This window comes from Hippoglossus stenolepis, chromosome 19, assembly GCF_022539355.2.
Source record: "Hippoglossus stenolepis isolate QCI-W04-F060 chromosome 19, HSTE1.2, whole genome shotgun sequence".
NCBI classification, from domain to species: Eukaryota; Metazoa; Chordata; class Actinopteri; order Pleuronectiformes; family Pleuronectidae; genus Hippoglossus; species Hippoglossus stenolepis.
Genome location: NC_061501.1, coordinates 17,785,608 through 17,808,615, shown reverse-complemented (window position 1 = coordinate 17,808,615; position 23,008 = coordinate 17,785,608). Strand labels below are relative to the sequence as shown.

The 23,008-nt window shown below is 43.8% G+C and overlaps 1 protein-coding gene across 4 annotated transcripts in view; it reads left to right on the top strand.

The window, feature by feature from the left end:
* Positions 1-21,256, top strand: part of LOC118098936 (cadherin-18) — a 135,471-nt gene extending 114,215 nt beyond the window's left edge. For all 4 annotated transcript variants that reach the window (XM_035143196.2, XM_035143194.2, XM_035143195.2 and 1 more), the window contains 5 exons: positions 1,494-1,630; positions 4,744-4,865; positions 6,880-6,997; positions 14,970-15,221; positions 20,441-21,256. In XM_035143196.2, coding sequence (XP_034999087.1) covers positions 1,494-1,630; positions 4,744-4,865; positions 6,880-6,997; positions 14,970-15,221; positions 20,441-20,946 — 1,135 coding nt within the window. In that variant the 3' untranslated portion in view covers positions 20,947-21,256. The remainder of the gene's footprint in view (positions 1-1,493; positions 1,631-4,743; positions 4,866-6,879; positions 6,998-14,969; positions 15,222-20,440) is intronic.
* Positions 21,257-23,008: the final 1,752 nt, after the last annotated feature.

The following is a 23,008-nucleotide window of genomic DNA, read 5'->3' as shown; positions in this document are numbered from 1 at the left end:
TTAAGAGATGAATTAGAAAATGTACGTCAATGCTCATTTTGTGCTTGAAGTCATGAGAGGCGCCGCTGAAGTCCTTTCTGCTTTGTATTCCACTGGCTGCTTTGCTTCGCGCTTGATGACAGCATTGCTAGAAAACCTATTACAACAGTGTAAACATTGCCTGCAGGACAAATCGTCTTCTGTCATTAAATATTGAAGATAATTGCTCGACTTAGAAACGGCGTACTTCACAACATTCTGTCAAAGAACTCAAGTCCGTTTAAAAGCAGCTGGAAATTATTCTTTTCATGTATGTGCATTAGAGGTAGTACGAGACTTTCAAAATGGAAGCATTCAGAACATTCCCCTTCGGCTTCTTTCATTTCACCGCGCGGTTTTGATTTCTGATCATTAATGTGAGTTTTATTTTATAGTTTGATTCATTTTTTTTATATGGAAGTAAATGGATATTTGTTTTTTTTTTAACTCCTCGGTAGAATTGGTGAAACGTTGAGTGCCTGCATGGAGATGAGCATTTAACGAAGCTGACTGCTCGGCGTCTGATGAGCGATACCACTTGTATCTTGCATCATGCGCGGCTCCAGAAGGAGCTTTCAGAAGTTTGAAGAAACAACTTTGATATCATCAGATATTTGGAGTTGGCGCCTGGCAGAATGCTAACTACTATCAGAAAGCCTGTGTTCCTAAGTTCAGGCGTCGGGTTTGAAAGACGCTGGTTGCATCGGGGGAAACGAAGGTCATAGAACTTTTGGACTTTGTGCATTTTATATGTGTTTCTTATGAGCACACTATTTTAGTTTGAATACTAATACCAGACATCCAGATACTGATCCATATTAAAGGGCTCTGCATGAATACATTGTAGGTCGGCTGTGGTTGGAATCAAATCTTTGAATTTGCAGTTACAGTTCGATCCATATCTATCATGGACGTCTCGACAAAAATTTAAATACACCTCAATGTCAAAATCTCTCTTTTGCATTTTCAACTTTTTGACCACAAAGATTAAATATTTCCGTCTTTAAAAGAGTTTGGAAAATACAGTAGTTATTATTGTGGAATATCATCTCTTCTGTGTTTATATATAGGCAAACTGTATTAGGGATTATATATATATATGTGTCAGTAGCAGTGTGTGTGTGTGTTGATTTGTAGGTCAAAGGAAAAGTAGATATTGGCAAAATGTGGTTGTTACATATGATCGTCTTTTCAAAAGCATTACAATCCTCATTATCCCTTGTAATGCAGATTTAAAAACACAAAATGAAATGTGGTCCATTAAATCAGCTTTTTCAACACTTTTAACTTGAAAGTCTTGATATCTTTAAACCGGCATATCAATCATTAACCTTCTTACTCGGAACCGCTAACCGTAGCCTGCAGATTCTCCTCTTTCATCTTGTCCCTCATCTTCTTTGTGTCCACCACTGCATTTTTTTTAAATAATCCACCTGAAGTGGACACATTGGATAATAGCCTCCTTCCCCCGACAGGTATTTCATGGACAGCGAAGAAGAAGGGAAGAGGTACTTCAGAATCGACGAGAGCACCGGAGTCGTGCGGACGACGCAGCCTCTGGACAGAGAAGAAATGCCTTGGCACAACATCACGGTGATGGCCTCGGAGGTTGGTAGGTACCGAGGATACTTTCCCATTAAGCAAACGTTTACAAGTGGACGAGTAGCTGCTGTGCACCTGCTGCGTGTGTCTGCTCCTGTGAGAGTGTTGGTGAGATGGAGGTGTTTCCTTTGAATGTCCTGACACTTAGACTCAGCACTTAAATCTGCAGAAAGATTCAAGTTTCATCATCGTCTTGGGCAGTTTAAGAAAGTTTAGAAGGTTGAAGATGTTTCTGTGTAAATAGCAACTTTTTGTGTAGTTGTAAACCTTCAATTTCAGGCAGTTTATCTCATAATATCTCGTGTTCATCCTGCTCCATCACCTACTGACATGTGCATGTGGTACATCTCTCCAATGATTGACATCTGGAACACTGTAATGCAGCTGCTTGAAAGGCCGTTCAAAGAGTGCAAGACATTGAACAACGTGTAAATGCCACTGTTCTACCCAGAAGGTTTTTTTTTCTTCTGCTTTCCTACAAGATAACGAGACACCATGAGGGGATCATATAGTCCGAGAGAAGAGGGCAGGTTCAAATTCATGGAGTGTAAAACTGGAGTCAAAATCAATATCAACAAAAGAAAAGGTTCAGTAAAAACGGAACAACTGTGTGAGGCTGTGCTGCCCCCCCCCCGCCCGTCTCCGATAACTACTGAATAAAATGTGAAGCACAGAGTCGGCAGATATTCACTTTAATGTGTTGATCAAAGACACTTCAGCGGGACACTGTAAAGGTTGATGGACACACGTTCACTGTCCAGAACACCGAGGTAACAAAACTGTATTTACTGGCTGTCACCTGCAGCAGTTTTCAGATCTTTACTGGTCATTGTTCAAACTTTATCCTTGACCAGTCCTCTAAACTTTTATTTAAGGGAGTATGACAGTAACTTCGTACAACCAATTTCTGAAAACACAAATGTTTTACTATCATGCTTTTTCACAGTCACAGTGTAATTTTTGTTTAATTAAATGTATAAAATGCATTATTCATTTCAGAAATGTTGCACAAATATCCCCCTGCAAAGAGTAAAACAAAGCTTACAGCAAGAAAAACACATTTGTTTGGTAATTTTAAAGTCTTTAATCATTTTGAATAAATAATATGGTCAAGTTCCAATCTTCATCAGTGGATTAAATTTGCACAAATGTCCAATTTGAGGAAAAAAACAATGTTTTAATAGAATTATTAACTGTAACCAAAGACCAAAGACATCAGATGAGTTAATAGTGAGATTAACAATCAAAGTCTGCAGAAAAACTGGGATGAATGAGTTTATTTAGCATTTTGATTAGAATGCATTCAAATAGCTTCGTGCTATTTTCCTTATAATTACCTAAAGAAAATCAAATTAGTCCCAATTGTTTCAATGTCCTCTCCTACATTGGAAATTAATTAGAGTCAATGCAGGCCCCGCTAACTTCAAGAATGGCTATCAGGTAACTTGGGTAATTTGTAATCACAATTAGACGAATCTCCTGCCAACCGGCGAAGGTGCTGAATGCTAATGTGTCTTTATCTCCTCACCTCTCCTTAGTATTCAGGGCTACGGTTACATGCCAAGACGCCGTCCAAAGGCACAATGATACAGTTTTTACCTCTTTTAAACATTCTCAAATGAACAAGGACACAGTGCTTCAGACACAAAGCGCTCGGATGCACAGTTGACTGCCAGCCACCCTGAAAAGACTTTTTGTTTTTTCTATCAAATCCTGTGAAAAACCTTAAAAGATATGGACGTAATCAGCAGTGGGGGGGAAATAAGACAAGTTCCAGGCACCAAATACTGAAAATGTTCCTAAATTCCATAGAAAGTAAGTCATTTGTTTGACAATGGAAGTAAAGGAAGCCAGGAAAGTTCCATCCATCTGCCCATTATCTATGCAGCTTATCCTTTGAGGGTTGCAGAGGGGAGCTGGAGCCAAACCCTGGACAGGTTGCAAGTCCACCACAGGGTCCAGCACACAAAGACAAACAACCAGTCACCCTCACATGTTTTAAGCCTCCGGTCTATTTGGAGTCTCCAGTCAACATAACCCCAATTTGCACGACTTTGAACAGAGGGAGGAAGCCGGAGAAAAACCCACACAGACACGGGGAGAACATGCAAACTACACACAGAGAAAGATCCGGGCTAAACCAGGCCTTACAATTCTTACGTCCAGGCCTTATGTGTGTGAAGAGACACTGTTGGAAGACACTGTGTCCCTGCACCCTCTCGTCCATCATTAGGACAACAGACAAATAACAAAAGGAAGAAGGTTGTTGGTCCTGCAGCACGAGGATGATTCACAGAATTAGAGGAGAACCAGCCTGCAAGGAATTTCTGCAACAGACAAATATTAATTAAAAAAAGGCAATAACTCTCATTTGTCATAATTTGCCTTGTCGACACTGTAAATGTAAACTGCTGCTGTTTTTTTCTATGTTTCATTTTATAAACACTGGAAATTTTAATAACAGCTGGAACATTCTAGACGCTCTAAACCTTTTGACCTTTTCGACACAAGATGACGTAACTAAAAAGCCTTAAACATTAATTTAGAAGAAAGACTGCTGCACCTGCACGGCTCCTTTCTGCTCAAGGAGGGTCTTGCTGAGTGAGCATGCTATATCTCTCAGTGCTGCCCTGCACACTGCAAAATATACTCGCTCCTGGAAGCCACCCAGTAAATCTCCTCCTCCTCTGCTGGGGACCGAGGGACCCCGCTGGGTGAGAGTTAACCGCCTTGCATAGGGGCTCCGTCCCATTCCATAAAGCAAAACCATAGTTCAAGTGTTAAATTATTTTCTTGTACTGCTCCACGAGAAAAGACTTAGGCGGTGTAATACATTAGAGCTGCACACACCAACTGGGACGTACACAACGCCGCACAAAGATGATCAAATGTGCTTTAATACACAAAATTGCCATCTGCAACTCTGCGTCCCTCAGTGCTTTTATAGTGACGCAGTCTAAGACAAAGCCCATAGACAGTCCAACGCGAGGAGCACAGTGTGTCCCAGTTTAAAATTACAGCGCTGATGCTCCACTTTGTTATTACGGCTCACATTTGACTTTCATCTTCTCTCTCTCTCTCTCTCTCTCTCTCTCTCTCTCTCTCTCTCTCTCTCTGCTACAGACAACCCCAGCCTCCTCAGTCACGTCCCCGTTAACGTCCAGGTCCTGGACGTGAACGACAACCCGCCAGAAATAGCCACCGACGAGGAGGTCATCGTGTGTGAGAGCTCGAGGCCGGGACAGGTGAGCGTCGAGTACTCCCCCGAGAGAGAAACATGCGTAACACCTGTGTGTGTGTGTGTGTGTGTGTGTGTGTGTGTGTGTGTGTGTGTGGCGCTGTGTTTGTTTTCCCCTCTCACCTCACACGTTCAAATCTCTCCACACCTCCGAGGGAACGTGTTGCGAGCTCATTCCTCCCTCTGAATACATGCATTCTGTGTCTGAGCTATTATTTCCCTCAGACGTCCGGGTTGCTCACTGAGAGCTGTGTAGACGTCGCAGTGAGCTGCTTAATCATCCCTCATTCAAAATGAGTATCTCATCAGCAAACCATGACAATTCTGAACCGAAGCTCATTCCAATTTGCTGTCTGCAGTCTTTGATTCATTTGAATTGAGAAGGGGTTTTTGAGATATAGAGCAATCAGCAGCTGGAAATGGCCAAAAGACGGTTTCAGTGAAAAGGATGATGGGAGTAAAAACTGGGGAGACGCAGCTAAATACATTTTTAATAGATTCAAGCTAGTGGAAGAAAAGTTTGAATTAAAGTTTACGTTCTGTTTAAGTTACGGTTGCTGTGTAGCCTCAGGATTCGTGGCCCAGTGGGATTAAGTGGGAAGAATGATAATGTGTTGAATGAGAGAGTGGCACCATTCAGACGATGAGATGTGAGGAAGAATAGAGCAGCTCATTAATGTTGTAAAATCTGTTTGCATCTCAACGCTCGTACCACCGTGCTCTGTGTTTTTCTAATTAGTTGCCAAGTGTCAATCCAAATCCACAGTTCCCATTAAAAGTTAAATCACTGTTTTAATCATAGGTCTTTTAAACTGCAGGTGAACAGAGCTACACAGCATTCAAATATTATCCATTAATTCAAATGATGAGTGCTTTTAATAAACATTCACACAATCAAGATTAGTGGTTGTAATTTTGAACAGAAGGTGGAGGTAAAAAATAAAATGATTTGTTTTTCAGTCAGATTTTGGGATCTGAGGAAATCTTGTTTGTCATCAATCGACTGTGATTCTTTAATGATCCTAATGGTGCTTTAACATCACTGATCGTCTCCACAACAAGAATATGTGTTCATACTGTTTCCTTTCTTCACTTTGTCTCTGTAGCATCACGTGAGATAATCTGAGTTTCCTGGATTCCTAAACAAGCGCTTTAATGCCTTGAAGAGCTGCTCCAGCTAATATAAAAAGGCTCCGTCAACATTTAATAATTCTCAATGATTTATCAGTTATAGCTCGGCATTTAGGTGCAAACCCTATAATCCACCTAAGTGTACAGAGCACCAAAAGATCAATGACATCTTAGATAATTGCGGGAACACTCTCATAATCTTCAAAACCAGAAATTACATTATGGAGAATGAGTTTCCACTTAGAAACCAACAAAGACGTGATGGTTTCTCAGGCATCTCTAAGCTGCGGCCGACTCCAAGCATCCCATAATGCTGCTTCCTACAGAAGAAGTGTTTTTCTTTCTTTATCGATGGAAAACTCCATCACCCAAGCACAAACAAAGCCCATGGTATCACTGCACAGTTAAACACAAAGGCTTGTGCGAGAGTGTACCAGCGGCACAGCGATGCCTGGAAATCTCACATGGAAGATAAGACGTCCCCGTGGTGACGGGGGATATTAGGTCATTTTTCTCTCACCAGCGGCTCCATCCCCGCGCTCACTGTGCCTTTTACCAATTAAGGATAACAAGTTGACATAAGTGGCAGCGAGGTGGCCCTGAGAGCTCCCCCGTCATTGTTAGATGCCAGCCAAATGCCAAACGCTCTGGAAGCCCAGTGCCCCAACCAGCCACTCTCTGTCGGGAAGGGTGGAGGGAAAGATGTTACAGGAACAGTTGGCGTTGGGTCAGCAGAGAACTCTGACTCTGCACGATTATTGTCAACAAATCACGGAACGACTGAATCGACCCCTTGTCCTGGTTGTAATTAGAGGGGATCATGTGGGGATGTAATGATGGAGGTGTTGTCTTCAGGAAGTAAATCCGTCCTCTTGTCTCCTGGACAACAGGTGATCCAGACCGTCACAGCGGTGGATAAGGACGACTTTGCCAACGGACAGCGGTTTTCCTTTGCTCTGCCAAGCCAGCTGCCGGTGAATCCCAACTTCACCCTGAAGGACAATGAAGGTAATTAAAGTGATCAATATGTTTGCTTGCATTTCTTATGAGCTTTGCCCTCCGCCTCCGGGGCAGCGCTCCATCCTCATCGCTCACACTCCCCAGATCCAATAAGCCGCGGTGATCTCCTCATCCCTCGGAGGTGCGATGAAAATATGCGTCAAATGGGCAAAGCAGAGATCTCACTGGGATCCACTGGGAGCTGTGTCCTCGTCGAACAGTAGAGTCGTAGAGGTTTGCGCATTCTGTTGTCGAAAGGATTACCCAGTTTGCTGCCCCCCCCACCCCGCGTGCATTATTCTGATCCAGCGCGGGTCCAACAGTGGGCGTTACCATGGCAACCGTCTCCGTCTCAGGTGAATGCTGAGCCGGGGGTTGGTCTGCAATCACAGGTTGTTGTTTGTTTTTTTTAAGCTCTCAGCCAGAATATCTCACCGTTGCCCACTGAGAAGAGGAGTTCACGGCTCTCCAGACGAATCTCTGAGCCAGAGAGCGGCAGGGAAACAGATAGAGAGAGAGAGAGCGAGAGAGAGAGAGAGAGAGAGAGAGAGAGCGAGAGAGAGGAGGAAAGAAAAACCTCTATGTGATATTAGGAGATAAGTCAGTTTGGCCCTCGGACCGGTCGCTTTCCACCACAAGCCTTCCCGGGCCCACTTCAAGTACACGGAGCTGCAGAGGCAAGTGGCAGCGAGAGACGCTCCTCGCCCTCTGCCACCCGCCGCTCGTAACGGCGAGATTGAATCAAGCAAGGATCGACTGCATCACTGCCGCACGTATCTCCTCAAGGACAATAAATGAACATTTTTTAAAAGTGCAAATCTGTTATACATAATTTATTGCGTAGTAGTTTGCCTCAGTTTTACACATATTGACCCAGTAGAGCTGTTGGAAGTGAAATGGAAGTGTGATGTGTGTGTTTCCGAGGAGGAGACGACGGAATAATTACTTCACTTTCTCAAGCTTGATCGTGAATCGTTTGTCTCGGGTTGGATTCTTCAGTGTTCTGTTGCAACAGAGTCTTTTTAAAAGATTCAGAGCTCGGTTGAAAACACCTGGTCCAACAATTACTTTCCCTTTTTCATCCCAAATAAATGAGGATTGGTCGTTTTGCATCAGTTTACAGGTGTGAATCTGTTGTTTATGTGTGAAATGCACCGCGGTGCACCGCTTCGTGCCAAACCTCTCGTGCTGATTCGCCATATGCTACGTGAGGGAATCACAGTGTGGAATTGAAGGGGAGTTAATAAAGGTAATAACAACAATCTGGTCCCAGTGATGCAGCCATTCTTTGCTAGTGTTGTGTAATAATGTGAGATATGAACAATATATTGTAAATAATAACGTCCTCCATGGCCACAAATTAGATATTATGGATGTTTTGTGCCTGATGCTGATATTAGGGAGTCAACAAATTAAAAAATTGCTTGTGTTTCCTAGAATCTCCCCAATATGGATTTTGAGAAGCTGATGCAATATTAGGGAGTAAAATATTTCTTAAAACGATATTTTACAGATAAAATGATACTATACACTATAATCTGCCATTTGAGGACAGGCATCTCCGGAGAGGTCTGCTTGCATCATGCAGACTTGAGGTCTTCCTTGTCCTCTGTCCTCAAAAACTACATTTCAAATCCCCCAAAAAACTGAAATCTGAAAATATCTCCCACTCATTTCAAAGTGTTTTTGTCAAAACATTTCTCACAGCGAAGCCATCTGCCTGCGAAATATCCCGAAAACATTCAGGAAGCCAACCTTCTTTCTTGAAGGATTGATAGGAATATGTTTTTGTTCTTCTTTTGATGCAAAGCTGTTTGAGTAATAGTACCTTTCAATTTGTTTTTTATCACCTGCTGCTTACCATCCCACAGGCTCTTGTTCTTGTCAAACTATATGCGAGATAATCCCGTGTGGGACGGGCCGATTATGTGTCGCGACACGGAAATAAAAAATGTGTCATATTTTAATCTTTTGTTGCCGAGAACCTGAAGGAAACAAAGGGAATTTGTTCATTATGTGAGCCACAGAGTGGGATAAGTTAGGGATGAGCAGAAGGAGAAAAGAAGCAATGCAACAAAGATTCTTCTTTTCACCCTGAAAAACCTTTCTTTCATCCTGAGCTGTAGCACAGGAGTGGGATTTAAACAAGTGGGATTCCAACAACCACAACAAAAAACATTCTAACATAAAGGGACCCTTGTATTTCCTTGTGCAGCATCCTTCCCTTCAACCAGGGAAGCTGTTAAAAGAGCATGCTCTGATTTAGAGGATGGTTAGTTGAGCAGGGGAGAAGGGAGGCAGCTGCCCGGCAAAGCCTGTGACCACAGAGCAGCTCCGCTGGAGCAGCTAAATACCAAAGGCACATTCAAGATAGTTGTTAGACTCCAGAGGCGGTCGTGAATTGAACAAATACTTTTTTTTAAGACATGCACCAAACATTTGCTGAAGTTGTCCAGAACACAAATTACCCAGATGCAAATGGGGACATTTTTCAGAGCTTTTCCCGTCGGTCTCCTCTTAAAAACTCTGGACAATGTTCGAGTGAGCCCATTTGAGAGTAAAATATTATCCTGAGGATTCACTTGTGGGACGCAAAACGGAAAAAGAATACAAATATCTCAAGATTAGAAACAGATGAGCCGATTCGAGAGCTTTTAGCTTTTATTATTGTTCTACCTCTGCCCTCTCGCGTGAATTGTTTTGCTTATACTGTTACCTGCCCACCTTGAATAACTCTGTAGTATTTTTAACTCCTGCAGTCTCATCTGCACGATTCCCTCTCGTAAAGAAAAGCCGCTGCACCCATCTCCAGTCACTCTGAGGCTGAGGCGTCAGAAGAGTCTCATAGCGTTCGACTGCCACTGTGTATTAGAGGTTATTCTCTGTGTTCATGATATCTGGGTGTGAGAGAGAGAGAGAGAGAGGCACAATGCACCATACTGTTGACTCCTGCGTCTGATAATTAAAGTAAGCTCTTCACACTCGAAGCAGCTTCGCTCATCGCTGTTGTAGCAGACCAACAGTTGGTAGCTGCTCTGTGCCAGCGTCTAATGCCTCCCTCTGTTGTTGTGCAGCTGACGAAAATCCCCCTCAGTCACTCACATAACTAACTCTCCGGTGACCTCGTTTCCTGCTCAGTTAGAGTTTGCTCGCTGTGGATCATCACGGAACTCAAATCTATTTTCGTGGCTCGACGCTCGGTTGCGATACGGCAATTTAGCAACTGTGACTTTTAAAAGAACCCGTTAACCGAAGCTTTTTTTGGCTCATTGCAACCACATCAGATTCCTTGAAGCTGTGATCTCGTTACAATTGGTGTTTTTCCTGCAGAGACACATAACAGCTCTGTAGAAAACACAGATCTCACCTTAGAATTAGATCGAGGCCTTTTACCTATTGGTTTGCAGAGATCAAACTCGTCTCCTTTCGGTCGTCAAAAAGATGTTTACCTCTCCCTTTCCAAAAGAAATCTCTGTCCATGTGACCTTCGTTGTACAAAATATCTCCGACCCGATGAGAACACAAAGAGAAATCAAACATCCATGAGATATAACAGAGGAACGCTGCTGTCTACGTCACATCGGGCGACGCAGACGTCTGTGGAGTTCAATTTAGCCGTTTTACACGTTCACCCGGATAAACAGGAGCCAGAGTTTTTGAAAATCTGCACTTTGGAAAGCGTTTGTTGAAATCTCTGTTTTAGAGGAAAACGTCCATTTTGCTAAATATCCACGTTAATATGAAGTGCAAGATGTTCTGTATTAAATGCAGGTCAAACTCCTGCAGAATACAATGCTTCTTAAAAGCTGGAAACCAAGGCAGATGCTTCTGCTCAGCAGCTGTTTAGCAGCTTTGTGACAAACCTGTTCTGCTTAAATGCCTTTAAATATATTCACCTTGACTGCTCCCACTTTACAAGGCCGCTTTCATCTCGTCAGCGGTCACATTGCGATGACATTTGTTTCTAAAAAGGCAATTAAACCGAGGCTATGATCTCCAAATAACCCACATACGTAAATAGATCAATTGATTTCTGAAGGCATCTTCTTGCAGGAGACCTCATAATAGTACAGTTAATCAGCTGTGTTGAAACAGGAGCTGTCAAGTCATTGATATGTGGGACATTTAATTAGCTTTTGTGTCATTCACACTTCACTCGCACTGGGTGTGATACAGCGAGTTTCACGAAAGCCTGTAATCTGCTGAAACAGCAGGATCTGCGTGAAGGGGATCTGTCCGTCCCGCGCTCGCTTTGTCAAACAACACAGAGCTGGAATTTATCACAATCTCACTCGGAGATGTTTGATTTAGATTCTCCTGTTATCCAAGCAAAGCTCAGGTGTTTACCAGGTCATCAGGATTTAAGAAAAAGGAAAATATTGTTTTTGCACGAACATTGTTTAACAGCTCGGACGTGGCTGCTGAGGTGCTGCATGAATAATTTGTTTCTGCACAACAGAGGAACATGATGATACGCTCTTTCCAGCAGAAGCATCAAGTACACAAAACACAGCCTAATGAAGCAAACATACAAAATGGTGACAGCTACTCTCTTCCTTGTTAACAATCAGCCCGTCCACTATCTGTTGTCACCGCCGGGCTTGTTTTGCTAAGCTGAGCCTTACTGAGTCAGACTAATCCCTATTGAATCAGAGGGCTTCTTTTAAAGGAGATCGTTATGTTTGTCTCCTGATTGTTATTCTGCACAAGATGCTTATTATTCCTGGACAAAATGATATTAGTATTTGTACAAAGCTGAGCCACTGATCAATAGTCAAAGCTGCCCTTTATGAACACCGGGAGGTTTAGGGATATCTGCTCCTGCTGCCCTGCCGGGTACAGAAGGTTCACGCAGCTAAATGATTACAGCGTAATTTTGCTAATATGGACTAAATACAGGCTACATCCTAAAGTGTGACAGCATTTTTTTAAAAGTGCCGTTTTCAGCCAGAAAGTTTTGGCAGAACGTTAAGAATTAATTGCTGGTGCCGATGCTAATGGGGGGTCGACATTGTTCAGCTCATTTCAAGTGACGTCATTTATCTGACAATAGCCTGCTAATGTATTTCATTACAGGATGTGAAGAGGGCTCGTAACACAATACTACGCTTATTTATAGACACCGTTTGCCCATAGTTTCTAAGTCCAGGGTCGTTCTGAGTGGAGACTTATGTTCTCCCCGTGTTTGTGGTGGTTTCTCATGACATGCAGGTTGGGTTCCGGTTAATGGAGACTCTCTTAAGGAGTGAATGTGAGAGCGAATGGTCGTTTGTCTCTGTATGTTGGTTTATCTCTGTGATGCAGTGGCGACCTGTCGAGGGGGAGCCCCGCCCCTCGTCCCCAATGTCCACTCTGATTGGCTCCCCCTGCAACCCTCAACAAGATAAGCGGTATTGACAATGGACGGACATATTGTCTATTTGAATGAACCCATCCACTTTCAAGCCAATACTCTGGATCCCTGATCTTTATTCACGAGTGAGTTCACCGACTCAATAGAGCCATACAATCATAACGAACCTTTTCCAAATATAGAGATATAGATGTAGTTTTAAATACCCAACGCTCCTTATATCCTCAAAGTGTGACCCAGTGTACAGAGCAGTGTAGAGTACACAGCTTGTGCTGCTCCAAGAGGCATCCGGAGAGAGAGTTCGTGCTGACTCCCATCAGTGGCACCTACACACACGCACCCAGGTTCACCAGGTGCATGTGTAGGCAAGTGTGAAGTCTGCAGGGATGTGTGTGTGTGTTGTGGATCTATTTCAGGTTTTCGTGATGCACAGAATCTGCACGATGAGACATGAGATATTTGCATTCATCATATGGAAAATACCTTTATTATTACTACTGTAAACCGGGGAGGACCTGTTTAAATGCCCTCAGTGTTAGGTTAACTCATAATCATTTAACCTTTAAAACCCAATGGAGAGTTGAATGTGACCCTTTAGATCTGTGGGAATTGGGTGTGAAAGGCCAACTGTTCCCACCTCAGTCCCACACATCTGCCAGTAAAGTTTAATCTGATGCTGTGAAAGCTAACCTACCTCTAACCGGAGAGGGAGAAACAGGGATGAGCATAAGTTATGCACGAGTCGTGTAGGTGATACTGATGCTAATGCTTATGGAAAACGTGAGGCCATTTGCCAGTTAGTGGTTCATGCTCTGCTCTAATGAACCCAGTGCTAGGGGACTTCTGCAAGGTTGTTTAGAGCATAACACACATGCATATTAATACATGTGCATTTTCCTATGTGATAGAAAACCAGGCACCAGGAGGAGGAAAAAAAGGGGGAGAGGAAAATTGCTTGCTCGTGATTTGCAAAATGACATTTTCAATGAAGCGTGAAATGCTCTTAAAAGCATATTTTCCTTCCTGGGGGGGTCACCTGCATTCCACCGCGAGCTGCCACAACACGGTTAAACTGTGGCTACGCTCACTCGTGCTGTTTCTGCTCTTGCGTGGAAATGCCACGTGGCTGCAGATGGCCCCCAGACTCGCCGCGGCGTTAATCAACAGGCGCGCGGCTCTTTGCCAGCCACCTGCGACAGGAGGCGGGTTTAATGTGGAATTAGCATGACATAATGGATGTGCACTTCCTCATTGTGGTCGGTACAAGGACCCGTGCGGCTGTGACGGTGAAACAACACGTACACACGGGTTGTTTCTCTCTCTCCCTCCTCCTCAGCTTCCATCTCCTCTGCTCTCTCTCTCTCTCTCTTTTTGGCACAAACGCAGCCTCCACTCCCCCTCCTCCCCCTCCACTCCTCATCTCTTCCAACTCCCCATCTCTTCCTTGTTATTTACATATTTCACTCTCCACTCCCTCTCCACTCCCCCCTTCCTTCCCCCCTTCCCCCCACCCATCTGCTTGCTGATACGGTGATACTGCGAGTCTGACTTAATAAAGCTTGAAGTACATGTTGTCATTCCAACTGTCGATCATTATAATTATTCCGAGATGGAGCGGAGATTGGAGTGGGAGGCGAGGTCTCAGAGCAGCGGCATGAAAGCTCAGCGCGGCGGCGGAGGTGTTTTTTTTTTCTTTTTTTCCTGCCGGGTGGAAAGGAAAATGGTTGCCCTGTGCACGATTCAGCATTTTTTGGGGGAACTTAAAATATCGTGTTTATATACGTCAGCATGCAGTCTGTCATCTGCAAGTTTCTACTTAGGAAACCAAATTAGTCATTCAGGTACTTGAATCACAGAGGCACATAGTTTAGGTTGTGATTTTTCTACTCAAAATAGAAAATGTGCACACGTTCAGTCTGTGGTATGTTTGTGCTTTTCATCCATGAACAGGATATATGTATACAGCTGCATAAGAGAGGAAGTAAATGCCAGATAAGGACGTCAATGTACATTCTGTTGTTGTGCATAACCTGTCTGCTCAGAGCTTTTTCATCACAGTCTCAGATGAAGCAACAAAGAAAGCACAGACATCACAATTTGCACAATAAGCTTATTCTGAAGCCACATTTTACAAGTATATACACGTGTTGGAGCGGTTTGTTTATCCACCTCCTCGTCTTTGCTGTCTCTCGCCATAACACCTTCCTCTGGAGCGCTCTGCCTTATATTCGCCTTTTCTTCTCTATGAAGTCAGCCTTTTTTATTTTGGTTTATCTACATGACATGTTCCATTACGAGAGGTGTTCCTGCAGAAGCCAAGGTGAGCTGCTCTTTTTGCGGCGCGTTTGAAATAGTAAACGTACACTTTTTAAATTAATTATCCCAGGCACAAAGAAATCTAGCGGCAAAAAAAACCCAGAAAAATAAATAAAACTCCAGCTCACAATGGTAAATGTTATGAATCCTTGTTTGTGTGACAATTCGTACCTTTAATCTAAATGACTGTGGGTAAATATGTAATTGCAGGCTTCAGTGGAAGAGTGATGCTGTTACCATTCAAAGAAAACCATCAATTAGCGTTTTTAGCTAAGGGGTCTAATTTTCCCTCGCACTTTGTTTTCATTGCAGACAGCACAGCCAGCATCATAGCGAGGCGGAGGCGTTTCAACCACCTGACCCAGGAGCTGTACGAGCTGCCCATTGTGGTGTGGGACGGCGGGGAGCCGTCGCTGAGCGGAACCAGCACCTTGACCCTGCGGGTGTGCCCGTGCCAGCGCCACGGCAGGATCCGGATGTGCCAAGGCGAAGCGTTCCTCTCCTCAGCGGGCCTCAGCACCGGGGCTCTGATCGCCATCCTGCTGTGCATCATCATCCTGCTGGGTAAGTTGGGACAACCGCTGTGGGGACTGCAGCAGGGGGTGGGAGCTGCCCGGGGCCAAATATCCTGAGGGCTTGGACGGAGGAGATGGACCATGGAGGAGAAGGGAAGGGTTTGAAAGGGTTTGACAAGGGCAGGGGAGGAGAGAGGGATGAATAGACATGCAAGGACACAGGTAGAATTCAGAATGAGGTAAGAGGATGTCGGCGAGGGCAAGGATAGAAGAAAAACCGAAGGGCAGAAGAGAAGAGGGACAGAAGGAGGAGGCTGGAGGAGAGGCGACGAGAAAGAAGGCAGTGAGGTCAAAGAAGCGAGGAACGGCGACTACAGGGTCAGTGCGATTGAGAAAGGAGGCGCATACAACTGAAGGAATACTCAGAGTAACCCCACAGCGACTGGAGAGAGGAGCCGCAGTCTGAGAGCGCTTCATGTTCCAACAGGCAGCTCGAATCACAAAACCAGATTAGACCTCGAATCACATTTGTCGACGATTTGAAATTCAATTCAAATCCGCTCTGTTGCGATGCAGCATGAATCCTCCTCCCGCTGCGTGGCAAGTGTTTGACATCGCATGTTGTGACTACGAGAGCGGAGGACAAGCGTGGAGGAATGTGGTGACAGCCAACACAGATACCACACTTGTTGATTTCATGTGTGACGGACGCGTCGCGCACCTTGAATACAAAACGTCAGAAACACGGTGGAATAAACAGGGCTACCTCCGTGGTACCAGTCCGCTACCACAGCGCCCACGAGGCATGTCACCGAGTGTGCAGGCCTTGTTACTATGGCAGCCAGTCTTTGAGGTGATGGCAAATTATTATATACACACACACACAAACGTGGAATGTGGAAAATAGTGAATTAGAAAATGGCTGAAATGTGGCAAACCAAACCGCAGCAAAACAGGACTGGACGCAAACCGTCTAATAACACGGCTGCACCGCCGCTGCTGTCCCTTCCTCTCTTTAGTGATTGTCTGTGGATATTAGTGCGTGAAGGTTATGCATATTCATGCTGCCTGTCTGCCTCCTCCACGCCAAAGCCTCTGGCTGAGTCGAACAAAAGGCCATCGCCACTGTTTGGAGCAAACGCTCGAGTGAGAGACACACACGCTGAATCACTAATCATCAGCACGCGGAAAATAGTTAGGAGGAAGAGAAACAGCGAGGGACTGGAGCTGATCACACCTAAATATATATTTTGTCAAGGGTTTGAACTGTGTTGCATTCGGGGGTTCACACTTTCCAGTTGCACACAGTGGAGCTGCCGGACAGAGGTTTGGTAACACAACACCTCGGGAGATGTGAGATATGTCGCAGTCGGAATAAATCAGATTCCAGCTCATGTAACAGCCATTTATTTGACTTTCCTGCATCGTTTCCCATAGTTCACCATCCATGGTGTAGATGTATGTACAGCGAGGATGTGGGTGTCCTGGAGGTGCACATGCATGAGTAGTAACTGCAATAGTCCCTGTTTAAAACCCACTGGGGACCTATGCTACACACCTCCCTGTTCCCCGGGGGTTTTCATCTCTGCTCCACCAGGTTCAGTGTTGAACCTCAGGGTCTCACATGGGATCTGTTCCTGGTTACATTACCTGTATAGTGACATCTAATACAGTGGTTTATTATGAAAGGGTTTGTATTAACTCGTAAATTAGAGAGAAGGAGTTACTGATACAACTTGTTCTTCACTGAGGTTGTTTAAGTCCGTGGCATCGCATGTTAATGTCAGGGGTGAATGGTGTGGTCATAGATAATGGGAGGAAATGTGTAGTATTTAGTAAATGTTAAGTTTAATCTTGAATTTATGAAAAAATATATGAAATATGTTGTTATTTAACATGATTGAAAGGACCCAGGTCCATTCCTCCTCTTTGTACTTGTCACTGTGATTTGTTTGTGTCTGATGGTTTTTTCCGTGCGTCCAATTAATGTTGGTATTTTATCTCTGCCCTCTAATAAGCCGTCCTCATTAAGCCGGCAGCAGAACCGAAAGGGATTCAAACTACCAGTGAACTGACTTAGTTGATAACATCGGCCTTTTAACTTCGCTTAAATAACATAAGATATAAATACTTTGCATTGGATTTTACTTATTGAGTTCAAGGGACTAATTGGGTTAAATGAAGAATTTTGAAAAAAGAATAAAAATGTATTTCTGGACTCAGAAAGTTTGAATTATGAGTTTTGCTCTCTTTCAGCCTTGAGAAGTTACAAGTTGTGACTGGATTTTTGGACTAGACGCATTATTTTTACATTCCAGACACTCTCCCAGTGTAGTGTTCAATAACCAGGGTATGAATGCAGCATAAATAAGATTCCTGCAATGGTCACTGCAGCTAATAGATATTTGGAGCCATGAGTGGAGCCATTAGATCCCAGCTGGCCTTGTCTTGGCAAATGAAACGACCTGAATGGACCATTGAGGGAGCATTAATGGAGAGAGTGCATTACAATGTGGTGTTTACTGTGAATGGGAGCAAATACAAGTAGATCACAAGCTGAGGAAAAGTAAAATAGCATAGAGTAATAATAAATGGTGCATTATCCAAATCCCAAAAATATCCAAAATAGGCAAAAGGAAGTCAATAAAAAAGTAAAAACAAGTTCTTGATTTCATCTTTGCATTGTGTGATGTGTTGCTTTAAACATCTCTCAAACAAATAGCTTCCTTCACCCTCTCTCACCATAGTAATCACATGCAGGGACAGTCTGTGGACATTTCATTAAAAACACCAGCGTGGAACTGCACCGATAAATGAAATATATGTAGATTGTCGTGGAAATTACCTGAATATCATCAGTAAGAAACACAGAGTGTAGCTTCGCTGCAGCAGATGAGTGTAAAGTTCTATATTGTACAGTAAAGTGGGATTTTCGCTTGCACAAGCAGAGACTGAGGATTCCTGAATAACAGTAAAACCAACCTTTTTAAAACCGTGACAGATTTACGGTCAATATCAGGAAGCACTCAGCCTCATATACGGTATATGGGACCTATAGAATACTGCAGTGCTGGAGAGAACGGATGAACTCACCCCACTGGAATATAATGAACGAAACCAGTATAAAAAACAGTTTTTAGTTTATAATAGTGAAATCATATTCCTCCAAATTCCACAGAATCATGTCTTTTTGTTTTATTTCTATATCATCTACATCTGATTTATCATGTTCTTATATCAACAACGTTTTCAGTGTCTAATGCTAAATAAGTAAATCTGTGCATAGTAAATAAGTCATAGGAAACATTCAGGTATTATCTGTATGTTTTATTACCAGGTGAAACTTTTTGATATTCAATAAACGTTACAAAAAGACCTGTGCATCAATCCAGACAATTCTTTACCCACAATTACTTTATTACCTCCGACAAGTATGTTTTCACCTATTTCCCAGGAATAATTCTTGAATCTAAATGCAAAAAAAACGGCACATTTAGAGGCTGATATCAATGATTGTGAACAACTCGGTTCAGCGTGATTAAATTTAAGGAGACTGCTGGGTCTTGGCGGAGCTGTGAACTCCTCTTAGTGCTATTATGGGAATACTTGGGTTCCGAGCACAACTGCTGGCTCGTACGTGTCAATATCTTCCTCATACACAAGGCTGGATTATCAGTCAGGCAAATTGTAAAGCCGCCCCATGGACGCAGACTCTTAAGGGTCCCACAGGATCAGCTCTTTTGTCGGTAATCCTGTGTTTTCTGCCCGAGTCTGCATTGACACTCGGTGGGTGTCACTGCACAGTTACAAGGCTGCGTTCAGAACACAAGCAAGCTGTTTTTTTGTCCTTTTCATTTCTGTCCCCAGCAGGCAAATCTGTCCTTGATTACATCCATTAAAACACTGGAGTTAATTCGGCTTCTCAGTTGTGGTCCATGTTATTCAGTGCTGCCACATTTTGAATAGCATCCCTCTCTCTCCAGGCCGAGTGTATCGCAAGTGGAGTCTCTGGTGCTCGAGCTCGTGCACCTTCAGTCTAAATTTAAATCTTTTAAAGTGCATTATAGTCTGTTTGCAGCTGCCAGAGTCGCCACAGTATGTACATAAAAATGGATCACTTGTGTAAGTACAGTAGATCAGCCAAATGCATCATCGCATCCTGGGAGTCATGTAAGCTGAAACCTCCAGCTCCTCTTAATCTACCACCTCCACCACCTCCCTGTCTGTCTGTCAGCTTCTCACCTCACATGTGTTATAAGGTGCCTCCTTCTCCTTCCTTTGAATCTTCTTCCTGCTTCTAACACTCAGTGCGACTTCATTATGAAGCCCATCAGGCCTCTCTGCAGGAACACTGATCTGTGTGGCTCCACTCTGCTGATGGAGCATAATGAACTCCTTTTGGATATTACACTGCTGTAAAAATGTGCATCCCATGCTGACAGCGTTTTTATTAAATGGATGTTGGTGTTAACAACTTGCAGAGGGGTCATCGTTAACCCAAAGTCGCATAACTCTCATTAGCTGTTGGAACAAGTTCCAAGCTATCTCATCAAATATTACTTGGCTCCATGATTTCATTAACAGTTGGAAAAGTTATCTCAGACCGTGAGCTACTTATCGGCAGAGTTTTTGCAGCCGTGCCATATTTCCTTTGATGTGGCTCAACTGGCACAAGCAAAGATGAGGCGATTACACGAGAGGCACCTCCGCACGATTTCTCTCCCGACTTGACGTCGGATGCGCAGGCGGAATCGGCTCCTGGGATGATGATGATAATGTTCACATTGTCGTCATCTCAAGAGCTCGCATTCAAAGAACCATCACAGCCTCGATGCTAATGTCGGCTAATGTGGGTATTGATTTACTGCTCCGCGACGCCCGGCCAGTTTTAGTGTCCTGATGGAAGATTGGATAGATAAGCACATAAAACGGGCTCGTGTTCATTTGGTTTGCTGTTTACGAACCACTACATGTTTGTCTGTCATGAGCGATGAATTAACAACAACACACACACACACACACACACACACACACACGCATTGGAATTAACATAAAAGAAATGGCTGAGCGCAGTAACAACATTCAGTTGTTCCCATTATGTGTCATTGTTGTTTTAAGCGGTTTGTTGATCTAATCATTGAAAAGTCAGACTCTGATTTTATCATGTTTTCCAGAATTATATTTAGAAAATAACTGATTATGGTTCTTTTTTGTGGCTTCATCCTATTTTTAGTTCTGCAAAATAACGTTTGTCCCTCTGTCTTGCAGCCATTGTGGTTCTCTTCATCACCCTGAGGCGGAGCAAGAAGGAGCCCCTCGTCATCTCCGAGGAGGACATCCGAGAAAACGTCGTCACCTACGACGACGAGGGCGGCGGCGAGGAGGACACCGAGGCCTTCGACATCATCGCCCTCCGCAACCCAGCAGCCGCCGAGGAGCTCAAGTTCCGGCGGGACATTCGCCCGGAGTCGCGGAAACACTGCGTCCCGCCCCGCAGCCGCCGGAGCCCGTCGGTGGAGCTGGACGAACAGGACGTGCACAAATTCATCAAGCAGAAATTGGTAGAGGCCGACATGGACACCAGCGTGCCGCCCTACGACTCGCTCCAGACCTACGCCTACGAGGGCCAGGGCTCACCCACGGGGACCGTCAGTCCTTTAGACTCTGCCGGGACGCAATCGGAGCAGGATTATAACTACCTGGACGACTGGGGGCCCGAGTTCCACAAACTGGCAGAACTCTACGCAGAGGCAGAATCCGACGTGACGACCTAGTGTGTGATTTCACTCCTGTTCAAACCAAATCTGTTTGAAATCTGTTTTGCATCAAGTTTTCAGTGAACAATACAAACAAACACGAGATGCTTTCAAACTGGTCTGGTGGATTTCTGTCGTTGAGCCGCAGACACTGCTCGGTTTTTCCTTTTCGTCGCGTCGGATCATGGTTTCGTTCATCTGGAAGCATTGAATCAGATTTTAAAGATGGAAGAACAACAATATGGGGAAAAAGGAAAATGATATTTTCCTCGGTGTATATTTTTTATTGCTCAATAAAGTCCTGAAATCCATGAGTGGATATGTGAAAAAAAAAAATGGTTCTTTGTCTTCTTCCCCCGAGAGTAGCGCTGCGTGCAGTAAAGATTACAGAGGTGGGAAGTTCATGATTCACCGAGCAGAGGATGATGCCGAGCTACAACACAACCGAGAGTCACATGAATATAAGTTTAGTGTCGGTAGTTTTTTCTGGCAAATTTTAGGAAAATCAGCCGTTTGTGGAAATAAGTAACTTACTTTCATGTTAGTTTCGAAAAAGGTGACGTTACCCGGAATGAATCAAACACAACTTTAAGTTGAAATTCATCACAACTGAACCAATCAAACAAAAAATTAGTTTTCTCTCCAGGGTCTCCTCATGGTCAACTGTCCAATTTACTGGGTGTGTGAGGGTCTGTCCATAGGAGCTGGTCTCTCTGCACTGGTTTATTCATCTGCTTGTGTGTGAGGCTTTTAGCAAATGGGACCAGTGGACCCACGTCCCAAATCGAGTTCTCCAGAACTAACTCGTATTCACCAACACTGGAGAACTGATCAGTATCAGTATGGAGGATTTCTTAGTGTTAACTATTGTTCTGGAGTGACAGACTCAAAACCAGCCAATTCAGTTTCTTCACTCTAATACATTAGTGCTGGTTATGTCCCATTTTATAATGATGTTTAGATTTCTTTTTGTTGCAGTTGCAGTACCTTTGTGTGCCTGCAGGATTATTCGAAAAACTACTCAATCCAATTTCATGAATTCCATGAACCCCCCCCAAAAATGTGTTGAATTTCTCCAGAGATTGGGATTAAAGGGCAGATCCAGGAATGTTTTGTTCACTTTCTCCAAGAAAGAATGCATCAAGGGAAAATTGGTACTGTCGAGTACTGCTATCTCTTCAAAACTCATATGTATATATATATATATATATCTGATGTAGGACCTAATACAGGGAATAAGCTGATAAAGTGGCCAATAGAACAAAGTGGAGGTATGCACACGTCCTACTTTGTTCAGTGATTGTTCAAGGTACATAAGTCTTGTTCTCTATGAAGATTCTTCATGTGAATACACAGAGACATGTTAATTGTCACATGTGACTTCCTCTCTAATCGCTCCTTCTTTATTTGGAGTCATGTCTGGTATGTTCCAGTCAAAGTGCCACCAGTGACATCTTTACGACGCAGAATGCAAGAAGCTTCGCTCACATCCATTAGAGAACAAAGCCTCGCCTCACATTCATCACTGACTCTATCACACAGACAAGAAAAGCCAAACTTCAGAGTGGTGTCATTTGGGCGAGCTGGGAGTGGAAGCTGCTTTCATTTTGTGCCATCGAGCAAATTTGTAAAAAAAACGGGGTCACGTCTGGAAAGTTCAATGGCTGCCACTCGTCATTAACATCTCATTTAGCAACTAAACTCCTCAGTTGTTTCCGTGTGATGAAGAACAAAAAAGCACTCGGGCACCGACTTCAGAACTCGAACACAAACGGGATCAATCTCACTCGGTGATGAGTTGTCTCCACCTCGTCGTCGTTGTCGAGTTTGGTTCAGAAATGCAGACGATTAAAATAAATAAAAACAAGGGAGGGTGATGAGTGTTTCACAGCCTGCACTCACTCCTCCGGAATTCAACACACACACCCTTGTTTTCTTGCTCATTTATTCCCTCTGCTCACACATTGATGTTTGTCTTTTCCACAATTGGATCGAAGCGAGGAGACGAGCAGGGAGTTGTTGATAGATCCCACGAAGCCAAAGGCAAACGTAGAAGAAACTTCAACTGACTTTCAGTGAC